The sequence below is a fragment of the Myxine glutinosa genome, chromosome 2, assembly GCF_964187855.1.
Source record: "Myxine glutinosa chromosome 2, kmMyxGlut1.1, whole genome shotgun sequence".
NCBI classification, from domain to species: Eukaryota; Metazoa; Chordata; class Myxini; order Myxiniformes; family Myxinidae; genus Myxine; species Myxine glutinosa.
Window position 1 is genome coordinate 129,645,599 of NC_136262.1, and position 15,000 is coordinate 129,660,598.

Here is a 15,000-nt window from a genome sequence, read left to right on the forward strand (position 1 = left end):
GACACACACCGCGAGGAGCACGCTCAGGGGGCTGCAGAGGGTCCGCATGCCGAGCCGTGCACCTGCCCAGGTAGTACTGGCCTCGCATTAGGCCGTGCCCAGGTGGATAGTTTTATGGAGCGCGGTCTGCGAGTCGAGAATGACAACGCGCCGGAGATATGGCGGGAAGGGAGGGCTACTCTGCCCACCGGGCTGGGTGGAGACCGTCGAGGTGTGTTGTGGGCGTGGTCGGGGTGTGGGAGTGCCCGGGGTGTGGGAGTGCCCGGGGTGGGGGCGGTGCCCGTGACGTTTGTGATTACCGACGCCCAGCCACGCTGTTTTCTTTGAAGTCCGCGCGCCTGTGGTCTACCTTTCGACATATCGAATCCACTTGGGTTATAAGTGACGTCAAAAAGCTGTTGCATATGAAGACAAATGTCTACCATTCCGATTCAGGGCAACACTCAACCTTTTGGGAGGACGCCTTCCCTGGTTTACCTTTTGCACGTAAAATCGACACCTGCACGACTTCTCACCGGTACAGCGATTTAATTGGATAATTTAGAGCACGTAACGACTGGAACAATTATATAAATCGTGTTAACTACATTAGGACGAGCGAATTACTGTTTCCCGGGATGTGTTCAGTTCATTTACCAAGTTTATTGTAGAGCGCTCGCCAAGCGGCTTAAGCATTCGAGCAAGCACTCCATTCGAAACCGTTGAAAAGGAACAGATGGCTTGGAGAGCGCTCGCTAGCTGCTTGGTAAATGAACACAGCTGCGGTGAAATCGCTTTAAGGCCGTGTTTGTTCAGCGCTGGTATGACGTCACACTGCAACACCCAACACAACCATTTTCCACGGAAAGTGGTGTTCAGGTAAATGCGATAAACTTACAAATAACGGCAATTAGACCGTCCCCTGCACAGCAGCACACAGGTGTGTGTGTGTGTGTGTGTGTGTGTGTGTGTGTGTGTGCGCGCGCGCGTTTTTACCATTTGCGTAAAATGTGTGTGTGTGCGTTTTTACCATTTGCGTAAAATAAAATTTATTTGCGTAAATTTTACCGTTTTTTACCATTTGCGTTTTGTCATCAAATTTTCACCAAAGCATTATTATGATAATACAGAAAAAGCATTATTATGATAATACAGAAAAAGCAAATTAATAATTTTGTCCAAAGGTTAGATCAAAGGTCAACGTCGTATAAAATCATCCATTTTCATCCAATTGACCTGAAATTTAAATTTACCATTTGAGTTTTGTCATCAAATTTTCTACAAACCTTTATTATGAGAATATAGAGAAGGCAAATTAATAATTTGTTCAAAAGGTCTGCGTCACAAAATAATCAATTATCATCCGATTGACCTGAAATTTTAAGAATTTGCATATTGGGTCACTGAATTAGTTCAATCAAAAGCCGGGTTTTTTAAGATCCGTGTTTCTTTTAGATCAAAAGGTCAAAGGTCAAGGTTGGTAAAATCGCCAATTTTCACCCGATTGACCTGAAATAAAAAAAATTGCAAATCGGGTCAATGAATTGGTTCACTAATCAAAAGGTATGGGTCGATTGTTGTTTTTAGATCAAAAGGTCAAAAGTCAAGGCTTCATGAATTTTTTTGAACTGTTTTCGTTATTTTGAACAAACGGAAGAACACGAAGACGTCTGAATACAAACGGACGCGGACGGGCTTTGCATTTTGACCTGCTTTCTATTTTATACTATGACAAATGTTGTAGATCCCACGGTATCAATCAAAATTAAAAGGTCATTATGTGTCATCTCCCTGGATAAGGTCCATGTTTGGGATGAGTTCAATAATAAACCACTACGGCCTTCAGGTTATGTGCATCACGTGATAGCTCAGAGACAGTGCATTCACCTTTGACATATTGACCCCACCACAAACTGGCTGATTGGTGCTTCACACACAGAAGGTTCCATCATAAACTGTGAGGTCCATCGGAAGGACGTTAAGCTGGTTGTCCCTTCTGCTGGTATTCGTGGATCTGACAGTGTCTTCATCAAGAGTAGGCAAGTCATCTCCGGCGTGCTGAACATTTACACACAAGTTGGTGTAAACCGATCAAGATCGGGTTACTTAAAGAGTTTAGTAAAGCACCTAGAATATTGTTGCAATGGCCCAGATAAAGCCATAAATACAATTCTCGAGTCTATGGACCATAATGTCCTCATGTTCACTGTGGAATGGAGGGAAACACTTGGAGGAAGAATGGTCGATGGGAAAAAACACCTGAGCCCAAAACTGGACGTTATTTTTTTTACGCATGCAGCAAAATTTAATTCTGGAGTGCAACATAGTAATGATGGTCCAAACGGTTTGTATGAGCCCAAACCACTTGTAAGACTGAGCGTCATCCCGCAGAGAATGTGGATTTTTATATATTAATTCCAATTCAGTATACGGAAAAAACATTTTTAAAAGCAACAGGTTCATTTCCCAACAGAGCATTAGCCTTCTAATGCGCAGGTGCAGTCCAAGCTCCGCCCACTCCGCCATTTATAAAAATATAAAGCATAATATCAACAGATAAACTGGGAAGAACAGGAAGGCATAAAACTGGGACTTCTTATGTAGGGACTGTTCAACTGGGAGAACAATAAAATAACAGGATGGTATAAAAAAAAGAGTTGGACAAATTGGGAGTAGACAAAGAAGGCTCATTGGAACGGTTAAGAAGATGTCAGCTCATTATAATATGCCCAAGACCAAGGATGTGACACCAATGGTTTCAGAAAGATCATGGAAAAATGAACAAAGAGCAATCATTAAAAATATGGAAGTAATGCTCACATACGACCGGATGATCCCATCGAGCGTGAAAAGGAAAAGAAAGCATTGCGACCGGATATCAAGCAAGAAGTTGGGAAACGTCTTATGTATGGATGGTCCGGATCCCTACACAAGTTTTGCATTCTTAAAAATGTTTTTTATTACTTGTAGTATTTTGGTAGAAGAAAGCAAAGACAGCATTGTTAATTGAGGTATCAGTAGTGTACCCAGTGATTATGGACTAAATGCTGAAATCAAGAAAAATTGAGCCCTCAAGAATGAAGTGAAAAGATCCTCAAAGCTGAAAAGTGCAAAAATTGTTCTGGTGATTATTGGAGCAACGGGAATGATAAAGAAGAACCTCACAGAGATCTTAATAACCATCCCTAAGAATATTATTACAAACTACCTACACTTGGAAGCTGCCCGGGGCTCGGTGACAATCCTCAAAAGAGCCCTCGGAACAAAACTTTGAGAATAAGCAAACTTCACAAACTGGTCCATGAATCATGATCCCTTATACTTATAGTGAGGTACCTTAGTAACAAAAATGCCAAGGATTGTTACACGATGGACAAAAGCACCATTTTTTCACCAAAGCTTTGCCCATGTGTTACAATTAAAAAGAGGGTAAGCTGCAAAAAAAATCGGCCAGGCAGTGTACTTTATGACGTCATAATGATGTCACAATCTACTACCGAGCGCGTAGAGCAAGTAAATGTACAAAATAAGATTATGACGCATTGTGGTGAGATTCCAAGTCATTAATTTGACATTTTTAGGGTCAGGGAATTGAAGAGTGATGTAATCAATGACATTTAAGCAACCATAAGCTGATTTTCTGTTTCAGTGACGTCACTATATTCTAATTTTGTTGAAAAAAAAACAACAAAGAATCCTCAATGTTGATGACACTCAGGCCAGTCAAACAATGGCTCAGTTATACCTCCACAATTCAAAGAAATGATGCAAGAAAGGGGCCACTCCCAAAAAACAGTCTCCAGAGCGAGAGCCTCCACTTCCTGTCTACATTGGATTGAACATTCACACACTGACGAGGAACACAACACTTGTTGACCAACTGACTAAACTGGGGTTGAGCATCTCCTACAGCCGGGTCCTGCAGCTGGAGAATAAATTGGCATCTGCAATGTGTGACCAGTTCACTGCTGATCAAATTGTGTGCCCATATATTTTCAGGAATGGACTCTTCACTGTCGGTGCCCTGGATAACATTGACCGTAATCCCTCGTCCACTACAGCCACAGGATCTTCTCATGGACGTGGTCTACCCTGCACAGAACTTTGCAGTTGCAACTGTCAGAAATGATTTGCTTGCAGCTCCAGCTCATCACTGACACCAAGCTATCAATCTTATTCCACATCTGTGCATTTCAACTCTGAACAATGAATTACTCTCCTTGAGTATAATTGGGGTGTTGAATATCAATCCTACTTGCAGAATCAATGAGGCTGGTAATAGCCTACTTCGTAATATTCTCTCACAAAGGCATGAGTAGCAATTACAACAAGCATATAGCATAAAACAGATGTGTGTGTGTGTGTGGGGGAAGGGGGTGGGGGCGGGGGGGGGGGGGGCTGTCACTGTGTTTTTGTGAGGTAATAATGACATGACATCGTTCTTTTTTTTACATCTCAATGGAATCATTGATCACAACAGGGGAGAGGAGCACGACTATGATGTATATACATATTTAAATCAATATGTTTAATTTTGAACCATCTATCCTTTTATTAAACTAGCAGATGACATAATGATGACGTCATAAACGTAATAGCTCAGTCTAAATAAAAAAGTGTGGCTGCGTTAAATAGCCTAATGAACTAAAGACTCTCCATATGTCAGTGTTGACTAACCAATCCAATTTGTGTGTAATATAAGCTCATTTTTAGTTGATGTCATAATGACATCATAAATCTTTTAAAGATACTCCAAGAACAATATTGGCAACTGCATTGAATTCCTTCACCTCAGAAACATATATTTTAAGGTCAAAATACGCTCCACGGCTTACTCCGAACTAATTAAACGATTTTTTACATATAATTTTGGAATAATTAGCTGATGACGTCATAATGGCGTCATATATTGCCCTTCCCATTATGCAATTTTTTGCAACTTACTTTTTTTCTAAAAGGTATACCATGGAGATGCTTTGGTGAAAAAATGGTACTTTTGCCCACCGTGTAACGATATTTTCATGAAGGTACCTCACTATTACTGAAACGGAGGTGGATGCTTCGAGACCTGGGAGCACTCCGTTCCACCTTCTGAAACCCACATGTGGAGATAACAACTAACAACAACACACAAACACACACCATGCTATATATATATATATATATATATATATATATATATATATATATATATATATATATTGTTACAGGAAACGGAGTACGGCGCTCCCCTTAGCGGGGGGGGGGGGGGTTAATCCCCCTTCTATTTGCACCGGCCGTCTCCGATCCTGAAACTATCCCGCTTCTTCGTGGGGTGAGATTGGCCGAGGTGATTGGTCAAGGGAGTCCCGTACACCTCCGCCAACCTCTCCACGAAGCCGGTGGATAGCTCCGTTCGAAACCACGGACAAGATGGTATTTGTCGAGCGGTTTTTAGCAGCCCGCGGTTCGAACCATTAGCAAGGACTAACCCAATTCATATGCGTTGGCCAAATCGTGCCACAGGTGCTCAATGGGGGAAATCACAAAGACGAACGGATGTGAAGGAAAGAAGGCAAAGGTAGGAAGAACAGGAATTTATTACTAATTATGTACACAATCAAAGAAACCAAGGGAGAAGGAAAGAAAACGAAAGTAATTTACAGAAGAGAAAGACACAGTGCAATTCTAGCTTATCTACAGGCTTAACTTAAAACCCCAGACAACACAGACGACAGTCAGACTTACACGAATGGGAATGAATGGCAGGGGTGGATGGCTGGAAGGAGAGGAAGGTTCAGCTGGAGCTTGCTCCCGCACAGGACGTCGGGCTGGACATCGACGGCCACCGATGCCACCACAATCTGGTTCCCGCGTAGCAGCGGGTCGAAGCTGCGCATCGAAGCTGCGCGTCGAAGCTGCATGTCAAAGCTGCGCGTCGAAGCTGCATGTCAAAGCTGTGCGTCGAAGCTGCGCGTCAAAGCTGCGCGCGCAGGGGCTGGACAGCGTCGTCTATCTCTCGGCAGAACCGCAAGCCTGACTTGGTTCAGCGCAATTCCACTCCTTCTCCACTGAACTCTTACGCATCTCCTGGGTCACGCATCTGCCGGGTCACGCATCTGCCGCATCTGCCGCGAAATGGCTTGCGCGGGCACTTTTATAACGCGCTTTAAGATCAAATGCGCACCACGCCCGTGATGGTATCTCATCAGCCCTGGTTGGCTGGTGGGGGCTCGCTGGCTCCACCTTTGATGACGAGGTGGTGCCACGCCCATGATCCGACGGCTCTTCCTCCTTCTTCTCCAGCTTAACCATGTGCGTAATGGAGGTTTTTGGGGCGATTTGAGCGAGCCCCAGCCAAAGGGCAGCGAACGCTGCCGGCAATTGCGTTTTTGGTGGCAATTGAAAGGGGATTCTACCTTATTTCATTTGGTGCAATGCAGAGTCAACTAATGGGAAACAGAGCCTTATACTGACATAGAATAAAGAAATAACTATAGAGAGGTTCTATGGTGGCCTACATGCTTGTACATGGACTAGCTACGGTGCACTCATTTCAATTAACAGCCAATTAAAGGGGAAATGTACACAGGAAATTTAATACTAAAATTACAAAGTGAAGGTTCTAAAAACCGTAACACAGCACCCTCATTCCTCACGGCACGTCTCAGGCCGATAAAACTTTAACTTAGTGTGGCACGCAGGTGTAATTCCCTCTACAATTAACCTGACCCTGAGTGTGACAGTTTTAAAACACAAATAAGTATGTCCCTCTGCTGCATTGCACCCTGCCTAACAGATTCACGCCCACAGGATAACCGAATTGCGGAATTGATTCGCAAACTAAACATGAACGGTGGGGAGCATTACTTACAAGTGACGTTAATTGTATTTACACTGCAACCCAGGACCTGTTCTTTTGGAAAACAAAAAGAATCCTGTGGGAGGGGAGGAGACAGCATGCACTGCATCGATGCACCAGCACCAATAATCACCAAAGCACCAAAATGCACAGCCACCAGTGCTCATTTCACACATGTCCATACCAAAAGAAAACAAACTGATGCTGGTCTTCCTCTTCGGCTCCCTCTGCTGGCCGTTGTCATTCTTGATGTTATCTTTCTTCGTGTTGTTCTTTGCTTGCGGCCTATTTGGTGGAAATAAAAATGCACAAACGTGTCCGTTTTTATTTATGGCCCACAGGGGCCGACTATGGGTGGTTCACCTGTATGGCATAGGTGCCACGTCACCGAGGTCCACAAGCAAGATCTTCCTCTGGCCAACCTGGCCGGTCCCAGCAGAGGGGCCATGCCACAAAACTTGTGGTCCATAAGTGGTGCTTGGCCACAGACTGTGGTCCATAAGTGGTGCGTGGATGCAGGCAGCTGGTTGCGAGAATTTCGGGCACACAGACACGGCCTCCCGCACGCTCTCCCTCAGTGCCCAGAGAGCACGATCCTCGGGTCGGGGAAGGAAGACAGAGATGACAGGTTAGCGAGGGGTAAGGTCACAAGGGTACACATCAACAAAGGCAATGCAAGGTGAGGTGCGCCTGGAGACTGAGCGGAGAAAAGCTCGTCCCTATCGTACGTCACCCCACCCGTCACCTGTTCTACCCTTGCCCCTTACCCCCGTATTTCCAAAATCTACACACTTACCAATTCGACACTACTGTCTCGTCTTCCCCATATTTCCCCTACTACCAAATTCGTCACCACAATCCCTCTAACCAAATTTGCCATAAATTCAAATTTCTCATCGATTCCTCTTAAGGAGGAAGAGATGGAACATCAGCACAATGTCACACCCACGTCATGATGCGTCTTACAATCCCAAACATTTGCACAGAAAAATAAAAACAACAAACCATGGCATGGCGTGGAGTTACGTCGCCTCAGGTGAGTGGATGCAGATGGTGCGAGGAGATTTCAATCCTATCTACCTTCTAAATGACATTAACACACTTTACACAACCCGGGGTCTTTCCCTGCCAATCCATTGGCCATCTTACTCTATGTGGTTTTAAGAACCAAATTCCCATTGACCAAACTGTGGTGCTTCATCAATTTGGGGTCTCACTCCCCCGATTCAACTCCCTGTGCCTTTGCACAATTTCAGGACTGGGTCGTGTGGCTCTCCCAGCAGGTCTACCCACCTGCACACCTCCACCACTGCAGTTGCCTCTGAGCTTACCTGCTCCTTACCTAACCTATCTACCTGGGGAAGGCCCTCTGGCGCTCTCCCCACTCGGTGCCCTCTCTGGCACTGGGCTACCCGGGTCCGTCCTCTGGATCCTCGGGCCCCACTGAACAACTCTACTGGCTCCCAGAGCCCATCTGCGGCCTCACCTGGCCGACATCCTCACAGTGGTGGAGTGTCCAACCAAGCACACACACTAACAGGCCACACGCCCAGCCATTTCCACTTCACTAATGCACCCATTCACACACCATTCTTCCACACGCACCACAGATGCCAATATCCAACCACAATCTACCTATACCCTCTACCTAACTCTTAAACTACCCTCCCCGGGTATTCGTGATAGGGGTCCATCCTCCCCATACACGCCCTTCGCACCAACCGCTCCACTCCACATTTTCCACCATACTCACTCCACACCATCCATTCCATACTCCATGTATCCCAGACCATTTATTCCTCACAACCATTCTCACCTGGATTTGCACACCTGTGCCCACACCTGGTGCTTCCTGCACCCTCCTTCCTCCCAGGCTTCTTCATTCATTCAATACCATGCACAATCACCTCACACTTTTCACAATACGCTGCTGAGTGCACTTTCAATACACACACTGCATCATCTGATCTAACTACTCCCTTCTGAAACTCGCGCTTCCCAGTCGCCCCTTATACTATTGCGCTCCCTCGTCATTATCATCCATCTAATCTATTCTACGTCCCCTCTACAGGTACATGTCGCTACTTAACTCTACCGTTACCTATGGTCATTTCTAAGTCCCTATACATTTATCCTAACCCTCCCTCGGCGAGCTTGCACTGTCAAACCCCATAAACTATAGCTCATGTGCCCGGGTTGTGAGGGATGGCAGAGTTGCAATCCCACCACATCGGGCATCTTCCACTATCAATTTGGCCATCAAATTTTCTGCAAATCAAAATTTGCCAATCACTGCCAATCATTTTTGCCCATCAAATTTGCCCAAATTTGCCCAATCATTTCCACTATTCCCAATTTCGGATCCAAACATTATCATCATCACAGTCCGCCATATCTGAGCCTCGGTGCGTCATTACATTATTAAAACTCGGCTTCGCAAAGCCGAGCAATGAATTCGGGTGGTTTGTTCCCCTGCAGGTTGAGTCCGTCCGGCATTCGGTTCAAGGGAGGCGGCATGCTCGGCCCGAGATTCCACGCACCATCTCGGCGCGGAACCTTTCGGTCTCCGGCCCGATGGCTCGATCCCGCCCGGCTGGAACGCCGCAACCACAAGGGGGCACCGCTCCGGTCCCTCCTACCTGCCCTTGAACCGGACCGGTCGCTCCGCTTAGCGGAGCACGGATGCGACCGTGCAGAGCGAGGCCCGGCGCGGATCGTGCACGGCGGTTCCTTTGAAACCGCCGTGATTACGATCCCTGCTGGTTCCCGCAGCACCCAAAGCCCGGCACGAACCGAGAACCCGCGTCGGCTAACCATTGCTCCGGTCCACGTCAATGCCTTACTCGCATGCTCACACGCATACGCGACCCTTTTCACACTCACCAAACCCGGCGTTCCAACGCCGCCCGTACATTCCACACACTCCGTCCATTCCACCACAGCACTCCCTGTTACACACCACACCTCTGGCGCACCCTCTTGCGCACACTCATCGTTCGCACACTTCGTTCCACACCTCTCCTCCGTTATGTCCTCCGTAACATTCACCATGGGCGTGCACCCTCGCATCCACCCACTCACGCGCTTCAATGGGCTCTCCCACACCCGCGGCACAACCAACTCAGGGGTGCTTTCTCACACACTCTCGCCGTCCATCCCAAGCGTGCATCCTCGCACCCGCTCCTCCACCAACTCACTCTCCGGGTCACTCTCACCCTAGCACGTACACTCCGTATCGCTCTCACTCTCTGTATCACACTCCGTACACTCCGACGTGCATTCCCGCTCGCACTCGGTTTTACTCCCACACTTTATAACACACTCACTCGCCGATGCACACTTTTTCCTCACACGAGTGCCATTCTTTCGTACACCACGCCCCACGGACCTCCCACTAACGCCCGGGTGCCATATCGACCCCAATCGCGCGACAATTCTCTTCGCGCCAAACACTTTGCCGAAAAACCTCTTAGCACCATACACAGCACGACTCACCTTTGGGATCCTCCTCTCCACGCACACCTGCAAATCTTTATAAGGATTAGCAAGTACGGCATCAGGATGTGAACACGGACTTTGCACATAATCCATTCCTTCCTCCAACTGTTGCTCTTCTAAAGTCTGTTGTCTCTACAATATCAATTCCCACTACTCCTTTTTCTTTATTCACCTCGACGACCGCTGGCTTTAATAAAATTTTCTCTCCTACCTCAGCGGTCGCCGGCTTCCCTAAACCCAGGGTCGCGATCTCTATACCCGTCATTTTACCCGTGCTTTGCTCCGCCTCGCTCAACCAGCGCTTCTCGACCCGCTTTACCTTGTCGCATACCCCTGGGACCTGCTCGCCCAACCTGCGGTCTCTGTCCCTCTCCGCTTCCCTTACCTCATATGTGGCTTGCCCCCTCACCAACCCCTCATTAATTTATTTGGCTTGGCCAATTATGCCCCCCCAGTTTGTCCCCTAATCTGCTTCCGAATCCCTCCAATTTGCTTCCCAACTTGTTTCCTACTCCTCCCAATTTGTCGTTTAATCCCTCACATTTGTTGTCTAAACCCTCAAATTTGGCTCCTAGCCCCCCGATTCGATTTCCCATATTACTTAACCCGTCTCTCAATTGCTCACTGGTACCCCTTGCTTCGTCCCTCATTTCTCTGATTTCCGCCTTTGATTTGTCCCCCTGCAGGTTCAGGGACGCCTGCATTTGTGCCATAAATTGCTCCATGAGGGCCTCCAAGAATTCTCTACAAGAATGGGTGGAGCTACTCTGCAAACGGAGTAAGCCACACCCCCGGACAGACAGACAGACAGAATCACCGTAGCCTATAATAATATAGACATATATATATATATATAAATAAATAATATATATATAAATAAATTATATATACAAATAAATTATGTATATAAATAAATTATATATATATATATATATATATATATATATATATGTATACAGTATATATATATATATATATATATATACTAGCTTGGCTCGGCTCGCTGCGCTCAGCGTCGATACTGAGGAACGGGCTTATTTTAGCTGTCTAATGACTGTACCTGAGTTGCTGTGTTGTCATGATTTACACCAATCATAATACAAACAATTACTTTGCACAAATGTATTTGTTGTGTTTGTGATATTACATTTTTATAGGCAATTTAGGTTGAAGATTTAGGTTGAATGTTTTTTTTTCAAGAAAGAACCCCTCTGCACATACATAGGGGAGGGGTAGGTGCAGACTTGAAGCTTGGGACGATTACACCTCACCACCACGTAATTCAAAACACCTCACCATCAAGTAATTCAAAACACCTCACCACCAAGTAATTTAAAACGCCCCACACTCCACAGCCATAAAACACGTAATAAAAACACCTCACCACCACAAAATTAAAAACACCTCACCACCACGAAATTGAAAACACTTCACAGCCATAAAACACGTAATAAAAACACCTCACCAAGTAATTCAAAACACCTCACCACCAAGTAATTCAAAACACCTCACCACCAAGTAATTTAAAACACCTCACCACCAAGTAATTCAAAACACCTCACCACCAAGTAATTCAAAACACCTCACCACCAAGTAATTTAAAACACCCCACACTCCACAGCCATAAAACACGTAATAAAAACACCTCACCACCACGAAATTAAAAACACCTTACAGCCATAAAACACGTAATAAAAACACCTCACAGCCATAAAACACGTAATAAAAACACCACCACCAAGTAATTCAAAACACCTCACCACCAAGTAATTCAAAACACCTCACCACCAAGTAATTTAAAACACCCCACACTCCACAGCCATAAAACACGTAATAAAAACACCTCACCACCACGAAATTGAAAACACTTCACAGCCATAAAACACGTAATAAAAACACCACCACCAAGTAATTCAAAACACCTCACCACCAAGTAATTTAAAACACCTCACAGCCATAAAACACGTAATAAAAACACCTCACAGCCATAAAACACGTAATAAAAATACCTCACCACCACGAAATTAAAAACACCTTACAGCCATAAAACACGTAATAAAAACACCTCACAGCCATAAAACACGTAATAAAAACACCTCACCACCACGAAATTGAAAACACTTCACAGCCATAAAACACGTAATAAAAACACCACCACCAAGTAATTCAAAACACCTCACCACCAAGTAATTCAAAACACCTCACCACCAAGTAATTTAAAACACCCCACACTCCACAGCCATAAAACACGTAATAAAAACACCTCACCACCACGAAATTGAAAACACTTCACAGCCATAAAACACGTAATAAAAACACCACCACCAAGTAATTCAAAACACCTCACCACCAAGTAATTTAAAACACCTCACAGCCATAAAACACGTAATAAAAGCACCTCACAGCCATAAAACACGTAATAAAAATACCTCACCACCACGAAATTAAAAACACCTTACAGTCATAAAACACGTAATAAAAACACCTCACAGCCATAAAACACGTAATAAAAATACCTCACCACCACGAAATTAAAAACACCTCACAGCCATAAAACACGTAATAAAAACACCTCACAGCCATAAAACACGTAATAAAAACACCTCACAGCCATAAAACACGTAATAAAAACACCTCACAGCCATAAAACACGTAATAAAAACACCTCACAGCCATAAAACACGTAATAAAAACACCTCACAGCCATAAAACACGTAATAAAAACACCTAAGAGCCATAAAACACGTAATAAAAACACCTCACCACCACAAAATTAAAAACACCTCACAGCCATAAAACACGTAAAAAAACACCTCACAAATACGAAATTAAAAACACCTCACCACCACGTCATTTAAAAACACCTCACCACCACATAATTCAAAACAGCTCATCACCAACTAATTCAAAACACCTCACCACCACATAATTAAAAACACCTCACCACCACGTCATTTAAAAACACCTCAGCACAAAGTAATTCAAAACACCTCACCACCACATAATTCAAAACAGCTCATCACCAACTAATTCAAAACACCTCACCACCACATAATTAAAAACACCTCACCACCACGTAATTATAAATACCTCACCACCACGTGATTTAAAAACACCTCACCACCACGTCATTTAAAAACACCTCACCACCACATAATTCAAAATACCTCACCACCACGTGATTCAAAACCACCACAACGTTATTAAAAACACTTCACAACCACGGAAACAAAAGTTTGAGGGAGTCGTTAAGTGACAACACAGACACTGCCCAGATATGTCGATGTATAGATAAATGAATGTACCCGAGTTCACCTTTTGTCATGGTTTAAACCAATCATAATTCAAACAATTATTTTGAACAAATGTATTTGTAACATACGTGATATCACATTTTATAAACAATTGAAGTTGGAAAAAAAAAATTCCCAAAAAAATTCCAAACAAAAATAAATAAAAAATTTGGAAAATTTTTCAAAAAAATACCCTTAGGACATGCCGACGGGAGAGATATGTGCATACCAGAAGTTTGGTACGATTTCACAAAAGTTTGAGAAAGTAGTTCAGTGACAACACAACACAGGACAGGACAGACGCTGCACAAATATATATATATAGTGTAGCAGCAGAGCAAACCTGTTGTGCATTTTGTGATACAAGCACCAAATTTGGCACAAATGTACATTAATATGTTGCGAACATTTTCAGATATTGGGCCACTTGAAATTCCGTAATTTTTTTTTTCAAATTTTTTCAAATTTCGTAATTTCAAATTTTTCGGGTGACACCGTCACAATTTCGGTCTTCGAGGCCGGCCGATATAGTGGGGCGGCTTAGCCCAAATATTCAAAAGAATTGTGCATTTTGTGATACAAGCACCAAATTTGGCACAAATGTACATTAATATGTTGCGAACATTGTGTGGTCAGCAATGAAGACGAGAGTCTGAATTACATGTATGCAAAAGACCTTGTGAACCAGTGAAGCAAATACACGGGTAAGCATGAATTAAATCTAGGGCATGATATAATTTCCATGATGTTTACCTCTACACTCAATGGTGGAAGGAGGTAATGTTTTGATCCCAGCTTGTCTGTATGTCTGTTTGTCTGTTAGTCCACAAAATTCCAGACAAAGCTTGTAGTAGTGGTAGTTGTAGTAGTAGTGGTGATAACAGAAATTGTTATATAGAACTGAACTTATATTATTATTATATGCAGAAAATAACTTCATTTCTATATGCCCTGCAGTGGACAGGTTAATTGGTTTATGCACTGAAGGGGTCACCCTGGTGTGCACTGCTGTGTTCTGCCTCACTGAGTTGTTCAGGTATGATGTACTCAGCACAAGCTTCCGGTCGGCCCGGAGGTGGGGGTGCGGGGCCTGTCACGGAACGTCAAAACAAACGGCCTGCCGGGGCCGCCCAAAAGTCGGGCGTGAGGGGCGCGTCCACTAATGGAACGCCTCTCGCTTCCCAGATCGAGGGCCACGTGGTCAGGAGAACCTCGTCCCTTCCGGTCACACTTTGCCTATCGGCCGGCCTCGAAGACCGAAATTGTGACGGTGTCACCCGAAAAATTTGAAATTACGAAATTTGAAAAAATTTGAAAAAAAAAATTACGGAATTTCAAGTGGCCCAATATCTGAAAATGTTCGCAACATATTAATGTACATTTGTGCCA

General features: G+C 44.4%; 2 protein-coding genes across 5 annotated transcripts in view; one reads left to right on the plus strand and one right to left on the minus strand.

Moving 5' to 3' along the window:
- Positions 1 to 215, minus strand: part of LOC137421265 (furin) — a 141,862-nt gene extending 141,647 nt beyond the window's left edge. The window contains exon 1 of one of the 3 annotated variants that reach the window (XM_078771639.1): positions 1 to 215. This exon is cut by the window's left edge and continues 114 nt beyond it. In XM_078771639.1, coding sequence (XP_078627765.1) covers positions 1 to 48 — 48 coding nt within the window. In that variant the 5' untranslated portion in view covers positions 49 to 215. The other 2 variants (XM_078771641.1, XM_078771640.1) reach the window with 2 other exon arrangements.
- Positions 1 to 15,000, plus strand: part of LOC137421260 (GMP reductase 1-like) — a 905,715-nt gene that overhangs the window by 386,344 nt on the left and 504,371 nt on the right. The gene's annotated exons all lie outside the window — the stretch shown is intronic.